Source organism: Vicugna pacos, chromosome 5 (genome assembly GCF_048564905.1).
Source record: "Vicugna pacos chromosome 5, VicPac4, whole genome shotgun sequence".
Lineage (NCBI taxonomy): Eukaryota > Metazoa > Chordata > Mammalia > Artiodactyla > Camelidae > Vicugna > Vicugna pacos.
This window is the reverse complement of record NC_132991.1, coordinates 20082885-20104123: the sequence shown is the minus strand read 5'-3', so window position 1 is coordinate 20104123 and position 21239 is coordinate 20082885. Positions and strand designations below refer to the sequence as shown.

The 21239-nt window shown below is 34.6% G+C and overlaps 1 protein-coding gene across 1 annotated transcript in view; it reads left to right on the top strand.

The window, feature by feature from the left end:
• The window catches only part of LOC102544705 (low-density lipoprotein receptor-related protein 1B), a 316032-nt gene that overhangs the window by 183552 nt on the left and 111241 nt on the right, over positions 1–21239 (top strand). The window contains exons 29-33 of the mRNA XM_072962065.1: positions 4193–4299; positions 9394–9523; positions 11182–11288; positions 11626–11758; positions 17789–17911. Of these exons, the coding sequence (XP_072818166.1) occupies positions 4193–4299; positions 9394–9523; positions 11182–11288; positions 11626–11758; positions 17789–17911 (600 nt within the window). The remainder of the gene's footprint in view (positions 1–4192; positions 4300–9393; positions 9524–11181; positions 11289–11625; positions 11759–17788; positions 17912–21239) is intronic.

Genomic DNA, 21239 nt, shown 5'->3' with positions numbered 1-21239 from the left:
GGTACATTGTTATCATATTTTATAAAAGTTGTCCAAAAATGATATGCATTTTAGTGCACTTTGTCATTTATTGCTGGCTCTTATTAAGTAGTGAAACATACCAGAGGTACTAAATCAGCCTTACAGAACAGCAACTTTTTTTTTCAAATTCCCACATACTGTCACCCAACATTCACTTCCATTCCATTGCCTCACTTATTTCTGTATCACATTTATCCTGTTTAAATATCTGGAGATGGTCTAAGGAGTAGGACTATGTCCCAGGGTCTAGCACAGTGCCTGACACATATTTATAATATTAGCAATGTATTTTAAAAATTGCTTTTGTGCTTCTTTGTTTATGAATCTTAGATAATGAATTGACTTTTTAAATTGTGTTGGAAACATTCCAGGCACAGATATGGGAAGAGTTGGAATAGCAGTGGAGCAATTAACTGCCAGCTATGTTTTAGTTTAATATGCCTTCTACTTTTTTATGTCTACATAGAATAATTAGTCCGTTGTTATTTCATCATCTGATGATGATCATTTCCCTTGTTAAGTGTTCAGCAGGGACACTTTGCTTCAGCAATGATTTCTGCTCTTAAACATAAGAAAATTTCATTGTTATTGGAATTATTTTGTAATCTGGATCAAAGGTTTGGAATTATTTGAAAAATCTCAACATCTATACTATTTTCATCAGCAACATATATATGACATGTATGCCTCCTAAGTAAATGATGTGCAAAATAAAATTATTTCATATCTTTGCATTATTAAAAAGTAACTTGCACTCCAGTAGATTTAAAAATACCAAATAATTTGATTAACTAGATTAAGGTTTCTGTAGAAAGACAAGCTGCATCTGCCTTATTTTAATTTCTAGTACTTTCACACTGAATTTATATCAGAAGATTATTTGTATAGCATGTCAGTTGTAATAATTGTATTCTAAAAATTCTCCTCAGAGGCTTACACCCACATTAATATCACTTTTGAACTTATCACCAGGGTTTATGATAATATACTCAGTGGAGAAATTGGAGTCTAGAAACTTTTCTGCTCTGCCATTAACTCTGAGGCTTTGAAAGTTGCTTTTATTTTCTGAATATAGTTTCTTAGATTTCATGCAAGATGGCTTCCAAAGGACCTTTCAGTTCTGACGTGGTATGTTTTTGCTTTCACTCGTATGGAAAGAAGTGACCAGTTTATATGATGCTCCTATTTTTTTATCCTTATTATTGAATCCAGATCAGCCTTCTGAAACAGGCCCTGTAAAGTCTAGCACGTTTAGATGAGATTTATGGTAAGGCTGGTGTTAATTCTCCATATACGGAGTTTCCTATCTACTTTAGATCCAGGAAATAAATAGTATCACAGCTAGCATGGGAAGAACAGGTTAAAAAATACTGGGAAAGATGTCACATTCAAATTTTCTTTCTAGATGGGTTATCTTCCGGTATAGTCACTTTTTGTTCTTTTTCACAAGAAAAATGCTAACTATCATGCCAATTTCTAAAAATCATTCTTTTACTTTATCCTGAAAAGATCAAAGGGAGGATAAACAATAAGAGAAAACAATCACTTAGGGTCGTCGCTCATAACTAAATTACTTTCTCCTCAAGAGAGAAGTTCTCTTTGAGATAACTAGTGACAAAAGATTCTGAAGCATATAGATGAGAGTTAAAAACAGGCTCACTGCCCCATTCCTTGATGATGTTTGCATATGTACAAATAATTCAGGATTATTAGTCAGAAGTAGATTTGCTGGCATTTTTAAAAACATGGTAGAAACATACAGAATTTCCATTTGTACTGAGAAATGCTCTTCCCAGCAAATAATTCAGTTCTTCTGCCCCCATATTGGAACAGAATAATTAACGATGTTAAGTGCACTCTCTATAAATCAAATACTCCATGGAACTATTGGGCAAATGCCTTGAACTAATGGCTAGACAACTTTTTATAACCTTGCATCAAAAACATCCAGACCTCCCCATAGCAGAGTGCGTAAAAGCCTGTGAAGTTACTGCTGTTTAGCACATGATGAACACGCTTGCTCTTAATGAGAATAAAGGCAAATTAGCATAGTAAAAGGAAGAATTATCCTGTTCAGATACCTTCAGATCCATGAAATTAAATGATTCTATGGCTGTTCTTAAAACACCTAAGTATATGTTTTAAATGTACTCTCTATTATTTAGTAAAATTATTTTTAATGTTATTTACCATTGTTCAATAAATTGAGCATTAATTAGTTAATGTATTTACTAGTTTCACTATAATTTCTTCTCCCTAAGAATAAAACTGCATGAGTCTGCAGACAGAAGGAGGGTGAAATAGCCTCAGTAAGAGGGATAAGAGAAAAAAGGGTTCTGTTTTATTATTATGGTAAAATGAAATAGACATTGCCAGCCATGTGTCTTGGACAATTAACTTGACTTTTCAGGGCTTTGATATTAATCTCTGCAATATGTGAGCACTTACTTCTTCCTCAGTAGTAAGGGAGGCCACGATGTGGCCTAGGAGTAAGAGCATATGCCTTGGTATCAGGTTGTCTAGGTTCAAGTTCAGTTCTAGCTCTTCTGCCTGCTGAGTGTTTGGAGTAGCTTTCTTATCCTCACTGTGCCTCAGTTTACTCATTTTAAAAAGAGCCCAACAAAAGCATCTACCTTAGAGAGGTGTTAGGTTTAACTGATGAGTTAATTCATGTGCCTGGAATTAACTTCAGCTAGTGCCTAATAACCAATAAGGAATTAGTAGCTGGTAGTTATTATTGTTGTAATTAGTAATTTTAGTGTTAATATAGTTCTTTTAAAAATTAAATCATAGTATATGTAAATAGAAGGCAAAGACAAAAACAGAAATTACTGTTGCCACCTGCTCTGAACAAAGGAATATTGAGAAATGAGGGGGATCCTCCTGTTAGTGGTTTTTTCATTCCACTGATAAGCATCTTCTCTTAGTCAGAGCCTGAAGTTCACATTTTAAAATTAAGTCCCAGAGCAGAACAAAATACTCTGATACGTATTACGCTTTTCACAGTTCTTGCAGTGTTCTCTGAAGGAATTTTCACAGAGAGATGTAGGAGCCTTCGTGATACCAAACATTCAAGATGTTACCCTACAGCTAGAAACCGAGTGATTGTGTAGAGCAGTGTTCAGCTGCCGGCTGAATTATTCATGATCTTTATGTAGAAAATTTGGCTTCATATGAATGCTCCTTAAATTTAATTTCTGTTACCTAGTCCTCTTTCCCCCGACTGTTATTTTATGTGAGAGACAGCTGTAAATACAGTTAATGAGTGGAGGAAATGTCCAGGAGGCCTCTTGTCATGCCAGGTATCAGTTCTGTTTAGGGAACCAAAACTAAACAAGAGGTGATCTCCAGCAATCATATTGATTACTTGCGGGAGCAAATTTCTGAAATCCTACTTTATTGTCCAGGTGAAACATATTCCACGCAGGAGTTAAGCCAAATAGCAAGTCGTCCTGTTTGGCTTATGTATGTGGAATATTGTGAAGCATAATTAAATTAACAACTGGCAAATTATCTTAGGTGACAGGTAAATTACAGAGGGCACAGGCGAACAATTTCACAAACGAACAGGCAATTTTCAAAAAAGAGTCTCCTTTTTTCTCGTCCACTCTTATCCGTCCAGTCATGTCCAAAAATACCCCCATGAACCCTTCTGGTTCTATAAACTCTAAACTTTGTGCAGACAAAATTAAAGAATTAAAAAGTCATTAGAATACATAATGCAAGGTTAAGAACTAAAGCCTGGACTCCTTAGTTAATAAGCAGCCCTTTGGGTACAGAGAGTAACAAAATATCTTATTTAAAGTAAATACATAAAACGACTTAGAATTCCAACTGAAAAAGATTATTGTTGTACTTTAGTATACAGATTTTTATGAGTTTTATTTTACTTTGCAGCTACATTGTTATTAAATGGTAGGCTATGTATCTTTTGTCTTTTTTGCAATTTGTTTCTGTAATGCCACTTTCTATTGACGACTTTAAAAATAAATTGGAAAAATCATTATATTATGTACCATAGATGCTTCACGAAACATTTTTCCTAAACAATTTATTGGTTCTGCTTGGCTAACCTCTTTTTCCTTAGTGCTACCTCACGTTGTATGTCATATAAATTTTAGAATGCAGTTGCATAGAATAGAATAACCCTGTGCCATTTTTCTGTCCCCAGAGCCACAAACTTGTACACTGAAAGATTTTCTCTGTGCCAATGGGGACTGTGTTTCTTCAAGATATTGGTGTGATGGAGATTTTGATTGTGCAGATGGCTCTGATGAGGTAGGTATCTTTGCAAAATCAAACACAAAATAAAGCAGTTCTTTAAAATTGCATTCACAAGTATGATTATTCAATCCAATGAATGTGACAAGGACAGCTCCAATGCACTTTGCTGCTGACACCCTGAGATAAGTATTATATAACTAAGTGGTGCACTGCACACACCCAGCCCAGGGAATAGCTCTTGTGCTCCTACTGACAGTTAATTTTATAGTCTGTTTTACCTCTACTGGTGAATGGCTGGGTTGGGAATAGGATGTTTGGAAACCCTACTCTCTATATAGCTGTACCCTTGCCATCTGTGAACTTGTTCATAAATTTGCTGCAGTATTTATGGTCAGGACTAATACTTTTATGCATTTTAAACAGTTTCTTCTCCCCAGTCTCTTTCTTCAGTAGATATAGTCTTACAGACTCGGATGTGGGTCATCAATTTTCATGAAACCACAGGTTTAGCTTTGCTTAGATGATGAATCACAGTCCATTTATATTAAGCTCTGTACACACAGCTTAAGTGAAAAAGTTTAGAATTTCCCTGGGTAATTCTGAAATCTTAGATTGTGCTAACATTTATAATACTTCTCACAATTTGTTATTTATGCTTCTGTGTATTTGTGTTTCAGGAATTAATTACTCCATGATTTTTTAAAATTAATACATGATGCATGGTTATATTTTTTTCTCAATCAAATCTAAAATGACCCCAAGCCCTCACTTTCCAATATCAGGGAGAAGTCCAGTAATAGTCACTTTTCATGATTTTCCTCTGTCAGTGATTTCCCATGTTAATATTAGGAACATAGCACTTGTGCGATCAAGTCCACTCAGAGATGAAGGTGGAATGAGGTCTTCAGTCCTCAGTGGCCATCGTGGCTCCTTCTGTTGCACGACGACTCCCTGGAGCTCTGCTGCTCTGACTGACATGGATACGTACTTACCCAGAGTGCCTCCCACTGACTGTAGGCTTCACAGGGGAGAATCTCCCCTGTTGCTCTAGAGGTTTCCGTGTTTCAGGTCCAGCTTCCTTAGGTACCCACTGATTACCTGCCCCATCGGGAGACACTGCAGGTCTCTTTTATTTATAGAACCCACCACACAAACTCGTTCTTTCCCAGTCCTTCAAGTATTCTCATCGAGATTGGACAAATCTACTCCATTCTCTGACTATCTTGGAAAAGTCCCCCTAATCACATTCAAAAGTCTAGATTTTGAATAATGCCCCTGAGGAATCAAATTAACTCTAATAAGGCGGTCTTTGTCTACATTTACAGACATTTGGTACAGTTTATATGTAATGAAGTGGCTAATGCTATAGACAGTTGATTTCTATTTCCTTTCTAAAATCTAGGATGATAGGTTGCATTGTCAAAAAACATACAAACAAATAAGCAAACAAACAGAAAGGTGAGCTGAACAGATGGCTAGAAAGCAGAATTACATGCAGGATATTCTCTTACTAGGAGCAAAAGAGAAAATTGTGAGGATAACTTTTTGTATGAATATTAACTGAATTAGTTTGTTAATTGTTAATATACAGCCAAAACAGTAAAAAAGAAACCCAAAACTTAGATCAGTGTGATTGGATACCAAGTTAGTGGCATACACAGAGATGAACTCTTTAAAGTGACTTTAAAATACAGTATTTGGCCTCTGCAGCCAGTATAATATATTTTAAGGACATAAAGAAATGCAAAGAAATCTTAAACTGTATTCAAACACATATTTTTAATAATAACATTGGTTTTCCTAATTTGAATCTCACGTATATTAAGAGTAAGGTAATTCAAATAGTTATTTACATAACGCCATTTGCAGCAACATGGATGTCTCTGGATACTGTCATTCTAAGTGAAGTAAGCCAGAAAGAGAAAGAAAAAAATACCATATGAGATCGCTTATATGTGGAATTAAAAAAAAAAAAAAGAACATAGATACAAAACAGAAACAGACTCATAGACATAGAATACAAACTTGTGGTTATCAAGGGGACAGGGGGTGGGAAGGGACAGACTGGGATTTCAAAATTTGTAGATACTGACAGGCATGTGCAGAATAGATAAACAAGATTATACTGTAAAGCACAGGGAAATATATACAAGATCTTGTGATAGCTCACAGCAAAAAAAAAAATGTGACAATGAATATGTGTATGTTCATGTATAACTGAAAAATTGTGCTCTACACTGGAATTAGACACAACATTGTAAAATGACTATAACTCAATTAAATAAATGTAAAAAAATTTTAAAAATATTATTAACTGAAAAAATTTATGTTAAAAAAGGGAGATATAAATCTAGAACAATGAAAGTAAACAAAAATCCTGTAATTAAATTCAAAAGTATAAGTAAGAGATCTTGATTTTTTTTTTCTTCCTAAAAATATATACTCTTAGCTCTGCCACTGAAAACTCCTAAAACCAGTGACTTCTCAGCTTTTAAGACTATCCCCAGCATTCACATCATGGCCTCTAAATACCATTTTCCCATTAACAGAATCAAAACTCCTTTGAGAAATGTTTATTTCTAGGTCTGAGAAAGGAAATTGACAAAATGAGCCACTAGCATCTTATTAAGCCAGAAAACAGGACTATTGGGATAGTGTACAGACTACAAAGGAGCAAAACTGCAGGGGTTTCTACTGACAAAAGGGACAATTTGAGTATCAGGAAGAAAAAAAAAAGACTATAATGTATTAGAATGCAGTAAACGTATAAAAATACATGAGTTCATAATAATACTTTAAAAATGAAAAGCTCAATTGTCCCTTTGGAGTTTGCTAAGTCATCAAAATTCTTAGGATTCAATCAGTGCAATGCAGAATGTGGGACATTCTGTAGAGCAAATGACCTGGTTTCTTCAAATAGTAAATGGCATTTAAAAAAAAAAAAAAACTAGGCAAATGGAAAATAGTTACACATTAAAAGAAACTCAAACGAAATTCCATGTATAGATGTCTTTTAGATCCTTATTTAACCAAACAATATTTTTATGTACTTGAGAAAATAAGGAAAAATTTGTATGTACAGGGAATTTTTAATTCTATGATTTTGTTAATTTTTTCCTATTTTGTTGTTGTGTTAAATAGTTCAGAATATAAATAAGTTGGAGGAGAGGATTATGAAACATGAATAGTGAAGTGTGGATAATTGTTAAATATGCATGCTGATCACATGAGTTTTACTATTCTAGTCTCTGGTTTTCTGTATGCTTTTAAATTTCTAAGATAATAATTAAATATCCCACAAATAAAGACACACACAGGCACATACATGCATCAAGTAGTGCAAACTATTATAGAGCAAAATCTTCTGATGATAGAAAAATATCTAGAAGTATCACCTTCTGTGTTATTATGGTCAGTACGGATACCCCAGTGTCACTGGTTTTTGAGCTATTTCACTGGAATTAGCCTTATTGATGAGGTAAACATTAACTAATTCTACAAATATATACTGAGTAGTTATTACACTCATGGCATGACGTTAGATGCCTGGTTCTTAGACAGACATGATCCCTATCTGAGTGGAGTTGAATTACATAAAATTTTAATCTGTATTTCTTATTTTCTGCATTTGCTACTTCATTCTTTCAATCATTCATTCAACAGTTTTTACTGAAAAACTTCCTTATGTCCCAGCTTACTACATCCCAGGCACAATACTGAGCATGGAAGAAGAAGATGGTGAACAAAATATGTGAAACTCTTTTTCTCATAACCAGTGCAAGGGCTGCTTTCCCAATGCCATTCTTCCTTACATAGCTTACCCCTCAGATACACCACATTTCTAATTATCCTTGCACGTGGAAAACCTTCAGATAGTTCCATGTCTGTTTAAACTTCCTCTGAAGCCTTTCCTAAAGTCTTACAGAATTCCTATGTTTAAAACCATATCCATTTATTTTGACAGTATATTTTATTGCTATTCTTGGTTTAGGTGCTGGTGTTTCCTATTAGTCTATGAATTTATCAAATATGAGGAATAAATCTTAGTGGGGTTTTTTGGTATTCTTATTTAAGAAACACTAGTAAATGGTAAATCTTTAATACTTTGGTAAAGAAGGGAAGAAGAAAATCAGTTATATGGCAGGCAGTCTAGTTAAACTGCCATCAGCAAAGAAAACTACAGGATTTAGGAAGTAAACTCTTCTTTCTTACGTGGGATGGAACTGGGAAGAAGCAGGGAGTAATAGTTCAGTGTGCTTCACTCACTGCGAGTTTCACAAGCTGACAGTGCTGCACTTTTTGTGAAAGGAGCAGACAAGTACATCTTGGCAACAATAGAAACTACTTAGCAACAGGAAAACATCGCCCCAGCAAGATATTTCATTCGAGCATCCCATTTCCACCAGAGTGGTCAGACCCAGAAAGTAAATTTCTAGTGGATCCTTTTCATTGATCTCATATAAAGCACTGAAAGGTCTCGAAAGGTATCGCTACTATCTTGTTTGACTTCTGCATAAAATCTATGTGCGAGCTAGCAGAAAGTGACAATTGTGACAGTTCATTTCACAGTTCTTTAGGAACACAGGCCAGAAGAGTGGGAAAGGAATATGAATAATAACTAAGCTGTAAAAGAACAGGTACAGAGGGAAAGAAATGGGGATAAGAGGAAAGAGAATACTAGGGAAATTTTGCCAATGCCAAACAGATTTGCCTTAGGGTTCTTGTTTGTTTCACATTCATCCTTCCACCCCACTCCCAATGAACCGCATGTACTTGCTTAGAAATATTTTACAGCCCTTTTAGTTCTCCACAGTCTTCGTTGTCATTTACAATTATTAAAATGGCATCTATTAGTCTATTAGAGGATGATCCACTTAGAGCGATTTAATTAGCGTGATGAAACCATGAGACTTACTTTTTTTTTCATTTCTCTGTTTTATTATGACTCACAGAGACAAATGAAAGTGGAAGATGGTTGTAATGCTGTTATATAGTCATGGGCTTAAATATGACCATCTGAGCTTGTATGTGGCAAACATGGTTTCTACACTTCCAGGTTTCTGTACACAAGGTTTCTAGTTGTCTTTTGGGTTTGTAGACATTTGTCTGAAAATTTAATTTTAATTATGTCTCTGTTGTTTTTCACAGAGAAATTGTGAAACAAGTTGTTCCAAAGATCAGTTCCAGTGTTCCAATGGTCAGTGTATATCAGCAAAATGGAAATGTGATGGCCATGAAGACTGTAAATATGGAGATGATGAGAAAAACTGTGAGCCAGGTAAAATGCTTGAGGCAGTATGTCATTTACCTGATATGTTAACTTGGTTAGAATTTAAATTTAAGTAGCGATGAGCATAGAACAATGGCAAATGCATGCACATTTTTACTGTTTTTAAGAAAAAAATCCGAAATATCTGTGGATAAATTAACTGGTGTGCCCTTCATATGTTTCGAAAGTGTTTTGGCAGGTAAGACTCTTACTATTTCAAGGTCCAAGCATTACTCCCCAAAATTTGATTTTCTGGTCTCTATTTTTCCATACCATTTGGAGTTGTTTTTATAAGACAGCAAGATGAAATAAGTTGAAACTGTAAATATGATAAAAAGTAGGTTTCAGTTAAGGAAATTAAGGTTATGAAACAGAATATAGTTTCAACGTGATACCAATTGAGAAAAAGGCCGTCTCTTATTTCTGTTTACATCTTGGTCCAATATAAAAATAAAATTAAGAGCAAAACCAGAATATGGGGGGAGGGAACACCCAATTTACACATTTCTGTTCTTTAAGCATGACTTTATTTATACTCATTAAATTAACTTTTATACTTGGGAATTTTAATGACCTTATTTTACAGAAAAAACTAGTAGAGGAAAATCATTTGATAATCTATGTATATGGTTATACATAGTTTCATGATTGAAAGCAGTATTTTGAGAGACTAGGTCAGAATAGTCAATACAAGGCATACACATTACCATGTCCCACTACCATACCCATGGTCCATGTTGCTAATGGATCACGTTTTTTTTATTACTGAATCTAGACATATTCTCAGACTCCTCATTAGTACGATCACTAGGCAAACACTGCCAAGGAGAAAGCATTTTAGTGTCCCTGGACTAAGCAATTTAGACCATAAAGTCATTATGTATGTAAGTACATTTGGCTACCTAGTGGTCTAGTATAAGGCCAAGAACTCTAGTGGTTTGAATGCAAACTTAGCAAACTCAAACCCATAGACCAAGAAAGGTGTCATCATTACTATGTCAATTAATTTAATTGGATATTGGTAGTAACTTATTTATGCATATTTTTTTAAAATTCCATATCATAAAGGAATACTTTGAATCGTATAGACTCTGTTAATTATACATATATTCATGTTTAAAGCCCCAAAACAAAACGAAACAAAACAAAAACTTAAAACTTATGCAGATATGACACTTATGTCAACACATCCAAATAGATATCATGGGGTCTATGAAACCATGCCAAGATTTCCACTTTTGGCTTTGTATAACCCATCTATAAATTAACATTCCCAATGGTCACTAAGTCTATTACAGTTTTGAAAATAATTTGAAGCTTTTGTCTTTTCAATAACTTAATTTTAAAACTATGAAAAATTTATTTAATTCTTCAAAATCAAAGAGACGGAAGATATAGAGTTTTATTTTGGCCCTTTCTTTCTTTAGACTAGGGAGTTGAATTCTTACTGAATAGGCTGTTGCAGCAGGAGGTATATTTAATACAATACATTAATATTGTAAAACATATTTTGAATCAATGTTGAATATCAGATGTTGAGTACAGCTCAAACAGTATAAACTACTTTCATTACTATCTATAATTTTTACATGCTTATGTATGTTTTTATGTATCATCCATTCATTCTTTTCACTAAATCTAAATTTCAACTTTATAATTATCTTCAGCTTCTCCTACTTGCTCATCAAGAGAATATATATGTGCCAGTGGAGGATGTATTTCAGCATCTCTGAAATGTAATGGAGAATATGATTGTGCTGACGGCTCAGATGAGGTAAAGTCTATCATTTGATTAAAATCTCTGAATTACATGAATTAGGTTAGGGAAAGCAAATGTAATAAAAATAAAGAGACAGAATCCTGATTCTTACCACTGTCTAAAATGTTAAGACAGGATCATTGAATACAGCAATTTCAGCAAATACCTGAATCTTCATGCTGTTTGTATACTAAACCCCGTTGTCATTTGTAGAGGTTACATTCATTAAATAAAAATGAAAGGAAGCCCACAGTATAATAAATCTCCAGTACTGTCAGCTGCATGTTTATTTTGCCTGTGACGATATCGTTATCATTAATGAAAACTGCAGTGCCCATTTGTATCTGAACAGATGGACTGTGTGACTGAGTGTAAGGAAGATCAGTTTCGATGCAAAAATAAAGCCCACTGTATTCCAATTAGATGGCTTTGTGATGGAATTCATGACTGTGTGGATGGCAGTGACGAAGAAAACTGTGACCGAGGTAAGGTACTTTGTGTGTGTGTGTGTGTGTCTATAAATAAGAGAAAGGCAAGAGTGACAGTTAAGGTGCTGTGCAGAATATATACAGAGCGTGGTAGAGGCATTAAATGATTCTCTTTTCCTGGTTCCGTTACTTAATAACCTATTCCAAGTAGTCAAAATCTGTATCATTTTCAGACAGAGTGTAAGTCAGTCTTCATATGACAGTGACAACCAAAGTGCAAGCGCTTTTTGAGTTCCTCCCATGAGCACGTCTTTGGACTAGATGCTGGGTCGGGGTGGGGATGCGAGAAGAACCAGGGCACACGGCACTGTAGCCACCTCCTACCAAAGTGTTTTCTGGGTATCTTTCTCCTCCACATTGCTTGCTTCATTTCTAAAGAATGGAAACAACATATGGTATACTATGTTATATATACTAATATGCTAGATCATATATCGGTTATAAGTTGTGCCCCAAATTTCTTTCTTACCATATGGTGAGAAAATGACCTACATTTTTTTTTTTATCAATCTGGAAAAATACTTTGTTTTGCAGTGTCATTTTATTCCAGCTATGTGAAATATTTCCTGGTAGGTAACTTTTTAGTTTTAAGTCATGCATTAAAAACAGCAGTTGTTACTACTTCAGAGTTGATAGAGAAAAGCAAAGAAACTGTAGGATGAATCTTAAAATGACCACAAATGACAGCATTCTTACTATTTTCATGATGTTAGTTATATTGTTTAAATACAAAATTTAGTTTTGCTTACTTGTAAAAGTCAATCAGCATTACATTTTAGAATATCTGGAACATCAATATAGATGATACTAGATACTGACATATGTTGCAAGGCATTTGAACAGGCATTCAAGATTTACACAGTTTAAATGAATCTAAAGTATCTACTTCTGTAAATATCTAGCCACTCAAGGAAAAATAACTTCTCCTTTAATATTAGCAAACCTTTGACTTACTAATATCTCTATTTTAAACCTGACAAAATGTTATATTCAGCAGAAGAAATCCTAGTTCTCATTTGGAATCTGCAGTACCTTATAGAAAACCATAAAAAGTTAAACTTACATAATAACGATTTCTACTTTTGGTTAAGTTCTCACACTCTTTTACTATCATTCGCCACTCTAGAGACAGCAAAATTTGTGGGTATTCTGGCACCAACTCGTATACAAGCTTATATTCAAAGACTTTGGGACAACAATTAAGTTACTCATCATTTTCCATTTCCTAATCCATAAGCTTCATCCCCTCAACTTCAGTCACTGTCACCAATCTCATTCTTTCCCCCATTGCTTCTTGCCTGGGCTTATGTAATTCCACCCAGTTGGTCACCAGTACCTTCTACTCACTGCTGCCGTGTTCATCTATTTAAGTGTAACTCTGGTTATGTCAGTCTTTCCCCAAATCTCCTCCTTCCTGGTAGATACAAATAACACAACCTACAGTCATGGTTACAAGGGAATGATCCCATTCCCCTCTCCAGTCCTATAGTCTATTACTCCTCTTTGCGTGTCATAAATCCTAGCCAAACTGGAAGATAATATTCTAGCGATATCCTCCATGCTTTTCAACATCTTTCTTGATTCTTCTGCTATTTTCGTCATCTCAATACCTTTGCCAACAAAAATTGTATGTGTTCTTTAAGTCCATCTCAATTACTATCATGTCTTCAACCAAACTGCAGTCTTTTTCAGAATTTTCCTAAGAACCCTTTGATTGCATTCCTGATACCATGTTCTTCCTTCTAATAATATTTCTTCTGTATTATTTGACTAAGCTTCCCCTGTTGGAATGTGAGCTTTTTGATATGCAAGCAGAATGAGGAAATACATTTCAGGCAGTGGAATCATTATGTACAAAGTCACATTGGTGAGGGACAGCTGAGCTGTTTAAAGACCACAGGTAATTGGGGATTCATGCCAGAGAACTTGGTTTTAATACTAAACATAATGAGAAGTTTGCCAAGGCTTCTGAGGAGTTTTCTAATATTAAGAAAAGGAAAGGGTGATAGAATTTGAACCTTGTACTAGCACAGAGAATGTACTGAAATGAGACCCAGAGATCTAAGTTTTGTCTTATCTCCATGAACATGTCTGTGGTCATGTGTTCATACCATCAAATGCAGTCGCAGGGAAATGTCTCCAAGAGCTGTAAAAATGTCTGGAAAGTGAGTGTGTATGTGGGGTTGGGTCAGAATCCCATCAGGATTTATCCACTTTTTAAATATTGGATTTTATTTTTGAAAATGTATATTTGAACAAAGAATTCCAGCCTAAAAAAAACAAACTTGAAAGTAAAAAAATTGACCATTGTAGTATTTGAAGTCTCAGATATCTTTCAGATTTATAATTACTCTATTAAATGCTTAAGCTTACTGACTCACAAAGAATTGAGAGTCATTAATTCAGCCATTTTCCAGGAATATGTCAAAGCTCCCCTCCCCTCCCTATTCCTGCTTCTCACTTTTCCTGGGTTCTTTTGCTGCGAGGTAATTAAATTCCAGTGAAATATGTTGGTGGTTAAAGTATTTGATCCTGTATGGATGTACCTCAAGGCATGACCAAGTTCAGATTTCTAGTATCTGACTTACTTCCAGGAAGTGGTATAGGTATTGGATAAATGTACTTCAAGGTGCTGAGGAAATAAAATGCCAGAATAAACATCTCTTCTGTTACATGTTACTTCCATTCATCTCAAATCTGGACACATGAGTTAAAGGGGGCTAAGTGTTGGGGGCTGGAAGGTAAGACAGCTGCAGGATAAACAAGAGATTTTTTCCAGTTGAATCAATTTCACTGGTTTACTTTAAAAGGACTAAAACCCAAAATACAAGGAATTAAAAGCAACATTCACATTTTTAAAGATAAAACGTTTTGCCTCAAGGAAACTTGGTGTTTATTTTGGCCTGAGCTTTCAAACTTTACTCTTTATAGCAATTTTGGTGGCAAAGATAGAGAGTTATTCTCTTGAGTAATCATCAGCTCAAAAATGTGTAGTTATTTATAGAAATTATAAAATATTATCATATATTTAAGCTTATCTCAACCCCATTTGAGATGAAAATTCTAGATGCTTGTTTTCTGTGATGATGCACTTGTCCAGGTTTCTATGAAACTGTCAAGAGTTCAATTATATTTAGACATAGTTATTGTTTAATTAATGTATACTTTCCTATTTTTCTAATAACCTCGTATTGAGCTGATGAAGAACATGACTAAGAAACTGGGATTTTAATACACCGAATCTCTTTAAATTATACTTTTTTAAAATTGTTTACGTGTGCCTCATGACATTGCAAAATAAGCTTTTCAAGTTAGACTTTAGATGTTTTGGTGGCCCCCTGGTGCATTTTTTGAAATGTAAGTTCTTCCTAGTCAAATAGGAAACCCTTAGTATGTTATCATCAAACATTTGCCTTTCTGTTGCAATTATGGTTTCATTTATATTTCTCTTCTTCTTAATAAAAATAGTGAATGTCCAGCACTCTTAATGGGGAAAATTATAAGGTTATCTAATGCAATCCCTTCGGGAGCTCATTTTTCTCTTTTTAGCAAGACTGATGTGCTATAAATAGAGGTTTTTTTTTTTTTTAAATAATCAGAGTTCACAAATTCTATTTGAATTAATCCATTTTAAAATGGAACATGCAATGAAACTTAGTCATTAGAATCTTTATTTTGAAAGAATACAGCTCTTTTTTATATTCTATGGATTTTGATATTGAATTAAGCCAGCACTCACCTCACACCAATATTTATTCCTTTAATACTAAAGACATGTTATCTTTTTACTATTTTAATATTATCTTTTTACTGTTTTCAGACATAGAATTGTTGAATAGCAGTATATTTTCTTGCATTGATCGTGATAATTGAGATTATTTTTAAAATTAGGGCATTTTGGAGCTGCACACTTTAGATGTTTGAAAGAAAGGAGAATCTCAATGCCAGATACTGTGCTGTCAGAAGTACCACGTGGGGATTCACCGTGCTGGGCTTAGCAAGGACCTGCCTCTGTCTGTATCTTAGAGTTTTTTAGTCCCCAGAGATGTCAAGTGTAAGCTGTACCAGTTCTGTTAAGCATTTTTGCAGGATGACTTAGCACTCTTCTGATTGATATCACTGCAAATTCTTGTCTTCAGCTTCAGCTATCACTGAAGATTCCAAGCAACCTACCTACTTATTTGTAATCATCTCTCTTTACAATTAACCATATCAGGGTTTTAAAAAATTGATTTTCTTTCTCACATTCTACTTCACAGTAATGGTAAAAATCATAAAAAGCATCTAGCTGTGCCTAGCCTTTCCTCCTTCCTTCCTCTTAAAATGGAAGACCTGTCTCACCTCCAGTCTAAGGATAATCCTTTTAGTTTGCTTTAGATCTCAAATCCATCACACATTCTGCATTCTCAAGGGATGCATTATATTTATCACCTTCTCTGTCTGCTGTATCCTCAACCTTACCTTGTCTGCTGAATTAGTCTCAGAACCATTTAAATGTGTTCAGATATCACATTGGTCTTCTTCCTCCAGTCTTGGCTTTACTCCTACTGTCTTCATTTCTGTTTTAATTGAAATATAGTCAGTTTACAATGTTGTGTCAGTTTTGTGGTGTACAGCGTAATAGTTCAGTCGTACATATGCATAGGTATGCTCATTTTCATATTCTTTTTCATTATAGGTTACTACACCATTGTCTTCATTTCTAAGTTTTCCACATTGTAGCTACTGTCATCATTCTGACATACATATCTGATTCTGTCATTTCCTAAGTTGTCTTTGCTACTGGAAGTGAATTATTGGAGATTCGTGTGAAATTCAAAACCCAAAAGGTCAAAAGAAGACCTATTTGACCCTGACACGCCTAGGCACAGTATTCCTTCCAAAGTGCATTTACAAAATGAACCAATGCTTCTTTCTTGGTATTTTCTAGGCTTTCAAGGATGAGTACTATTACTCCACAGCTCCATATGTTAATAATAATCTGTTTTTAATATGTTAATAACTTCAATCATCAAATCTCACCAATATAGAAACCATACTTCTTATTCTATATGTGAAATTTAAATTGGTAGTACAATTCTCTGAGAGCAGTCTAATTAATCTTAATTCTAAATTCCCATCAAATTTCTTTGTATTGTTTCCCCTGGTACTCCTTGCAAATATGACCTTACAAATCTTAGCCGTACCTCTTTTGTAACATAAGAAGATGTTGAGTCCCATAGAAATTAATACACTTTTCCAAAGCAAAACAAAGCAAGTTTCTAACTCCCTAACCATTGCTGTTTCTGCTATATATTACTGCATATCTAGATATATAACTAAAGTTTATTAGTCTTTGGGTTCTTTGCATGTGGCACATGTATTTAATCTTAAGTTAGAATGTCCCTGTATTCTTGATATTTTCTATTGAACTGTAAACAGAGAAAGAATGCAAACATTTAAAAAATGCACACAAAAATAGGGTATTCTATTACACAATTTTTGAAAGAAAAACTATTTTATCATGTCATCAGCTTCTAGTTCTGTTATAAAATTGTTTCTCTGTGACTGCAAAACCTTTTTACTGATTATTTTGTTTTTAATGGTTCAGTTTGTTAGTTTCCAGATGCAGCTGAATTATCTAATAATTTTAAAGTGACTTTTCTTTCCAGAATAGCATAATTTTTTAATAATAAAAATTAGTATTATTTAAAAATCTAAGTTTTTTTACACTCAGTAGCATAGAAATGATGTGAAATGGAAGATAATTATATCTGAGAAAACTTTATTCTATCATTTTGTTATCAGTATTCTCTAAAGAAAATATGATATACATGAGGGCGGTATCAGATTGTTTTGAAAAGTTAACAACAAATACTTTTTTAAAAAAAAGTGTTTGGACATTATGTGTGCCTAGTATTATACATGGGGAAAAAAACATAAGAAAATGAGAAACTAGATACTGTGCTAAGAATTAGAGGAATATGTTTTGCTCACTGAAATTAATTATGTTACATCTCTCTGTCTCTTTTTTGTTTTAAAATAAAGGAGGAAATATATGTAGAGCGGATGAGTTCCTTTGCAATAATTCCCTGTGCAAGCTACATTTCTGGGTATGTGATGGAGAAGACGACTGTGGAGACAACTCTGACGAAGCCCCTGACCTGTGTGGTACGTATGGCATTTCACGTGGCTCTCGGCTGTACTCTCAACTCCTGATCTGATGCACCTGCGTGGATCAGTGACGTGGTGCAGTGAACCACAAATTCTACCATCCTGGGGTCAGGTGGATGAAGTGTCACCACAGATACAGCTTTTGTTCAGTTAATAAGAGGTCACCCTGTTCAGAGTTTATGACTTTCTAGAGAGCCCTCCTTAGTCTAAACTTTCGCGTGTCAACCACATTCAGAAGAAACTGTGATCTGTCTAGCAGGATTTAGGGTAGTTGACCTTTTGAACTGAGTAAGGTTCTTATAAGGACTTTAGCTTTATACCATACTGGTGCTTTAGGCTAAAACAATTTTATTTATTTTGTGACAGATAAGTATGGGCAAAATGTAAATAATAAAATCACATACTTCCACAGGTCACCCACTACTGAGACTGAGGTTATTCAGAGACGTGAGATGAATATATAGAGATATATGTCTGTATATTTATTACAGTTGAATTAAAAATTCTGAAACAAGGAAGCAGTTTGTTTTAAAAATGATTTAACACTCGAAAAAGATGGTATTTGGAGAACTGTTCTTTGTAGGTACAACTGATGAGAGATACAACCAAGATTCAGTTTCAGTTCTTCTACATAGTCTTACAAAGTGAACTGTAGAGAATCACCAAAGATAATATTGCTTCTGAATCATAATACTTGAAAAAATATTACCTTACCAATATCAAGCCAGAACCTATTATTTTTATAAACTATGTTTTTTTTTTTCCCCTTCTCTATTTCACTTCAGCACAAAACTAGTGAGTAGAATAGGTGATGTTTAGAAACTACTTAACTATGTGGGCTACATAGTCACACCCTTCCCGAACTCCAGGGCCAGGAAGTGATTCTTAGTGACATGCTGCCCAGCTGCTGGAAAACTTGTAAAATCATCCAGCTCGATTCCGTGGATGCTTCTGCATTTCCCTCAGTCATCAGCGTCAGCACTGAGTCAGGCTACGCTGTGCTGGAGATTGTGCTAAGTAATTGGGATAAAAGAAATCTGAACAGCACATGGTTTTCTTTGACAAGGAGATCTTATTCTGGCTGGAAAAATAATAATTTCCATAAATTTTGTTTCAAGCAACAGTAGAATTAAGTAAAGACAAGGCAGAGAGGGACAAGATGAACTCTGACTAAAGGAAAATTCAGAAAGCTACGGTTTTGAAAGATCTGGACTAAAAGGCACCACAGGCAGAGAGAACAATGTGTGGGAAAGCATCATTCATTTATTAATTAAATATTTGTTAAGCTGGGGACTGTGGTTATTTTTGGTTCTATAATGATGAGAGAAACAGATATGGTCCCTGACTTCACAGAGCTGGCAAACTGGTGAAAGAGGGATATTAATGATCACAAAAAATATATAGCTATAAACTTTGATACATGCATTGATGAAAAAGTATAGTCAGTTATAAAAATATAGAACAGAGGGCTTTTATTCAATCTTGGATTACGAGAAGTAACATCTGAGTTTGAGTCTGAGAGATACGCAGCTGCCAAGGAGGTGAAAGGGGTAGAGTGAGATGACACCACATGGTGGGCAAAGGAAACAAGACATAGAAAGGCCCTGAGGTAGCACAAACCATAGCTGACTAGAGGCGCTGAAAGGTGTGTGTGCACCAGAGCAAGGCAGGTATTGGATGAAACTGAGGAGACAAGAGTGATCCCTTAAACCTCATGAGTCTTGCTAGAGATTTTTAGATTTAGCCTGAAAGCAATAAAAATACTAGAGTTTTAAACAAAGGATGCACATAGTCATATTTATATTTCACAGATATTGGACAGAAAGAAGTAGAATAGTTAAAATAATTTTAGCATTCAAGGCAGGCTATACTGGTAGTTTGGATTAAATTAATGACAGCACATGACAACAAGGTATACACAGATGTGAATGTGATTGAAAAAGCAAAATGAATTGGATCAAATGATGGATTGGATACAGGAGGCAAGAAAGAGGAAGTTGCCATGTATAATTTATAGGCTGTTTTTGCACATTTGAATAGATAGGGAACATAGGAAAAGGAGCAGTTTTGCAAGTAAAGATTAGAATCCTCATTTGGGATGTGTTTGAGGAGACATTCAAGTACTGATTTCAAATAGGTGCTAGATGTTTGGTTCTAGATCTTAAAGAGCTGGTCTAGAGATATGAATTTGAGAGTCAGCATAAAAGGTTGTAGTAAATACTATGGAATTTGTAAGACTTAGGCTGGGAGGAAGCAAAACATAAGAGAAGAGGGGATTAGGATAGAATATTAAGAGCTACCAAACAACTAGGTAAATATGAGCAGCCAGAAGAGACTTAGGTGAGTGACAATGAAAGCTTAGTGGAAAAAAAAAGAAGTATGGCAAAAGAAATACCGAAGTAACAAAATGTTTCAGGAAAGATGAGTTGGTTCCTGAAGAGGCAGGGGAAATTGACTTTCAGAGCAAGTGAAAAAATTAGTTTTAGGTCAGAGTTTTGACCCCTTCTCTGTTATTAAATAATACTTAAATGAGTTGATAGACTATATGCAAATACAGGTAGATGTACAGTTATTTAATGATATAACTGTTTCATGATTTTTATTTCCACTTTTTCATGTATAGTAAGGAAGCATGTTCACACATAGGATGTGAGAGGTTGTGTAGTAGGAAAGTTTGAAAGGAATGCAGATTTGAATCATCACTGCAAAGAGTAAGAGTGGCACTAGATAGACATAGAGATAGAGATATCAGATATAGATAGATTTCCAAGCAGTGTTCAGGGCCCATCAGGCATTGATAAATATTCACGTTTGTGTGTCTGTTGGCCTTGAGGTATGATTATTTGCAACAAGGCTTCCCAGTTGCAGATATTTGGGTAGCAGATGAAGATTCCATTCACCTAAATTTGGGGTTTTGTTAGATAACTAAGATGAAGAAAAGCAAAAGGGCCGGAGAATCCAGATAATCTGGACAAAAATGAGTTTCTAAAAGTGTACTTAGAATAACGTCCAACATATAATAGGTTATCAATAAATATTTATCAAATAAGTAAGTTAAAAGATGGAACATGGAATCTAATGTCAACAGAGAAGGAAGTAAAGACAAAAAAAGGCATTGATGAAAAAGGAAAAGTCGGACATATAAATAGGCTAAAGTTTCAAGAAAGACTGAAAAAGAGTCTTAATGAGACTGATTGAATTAAAAAATTGGAAAAATAGGTGATCAGAATTTGGAGCATTAAAATTAGTGGCTTTATTTGTTATTTATAATTAGTGATCCAGCTGAATCAGTAAGTGTTCTTATGTGCATGCAACAGGAACTGTC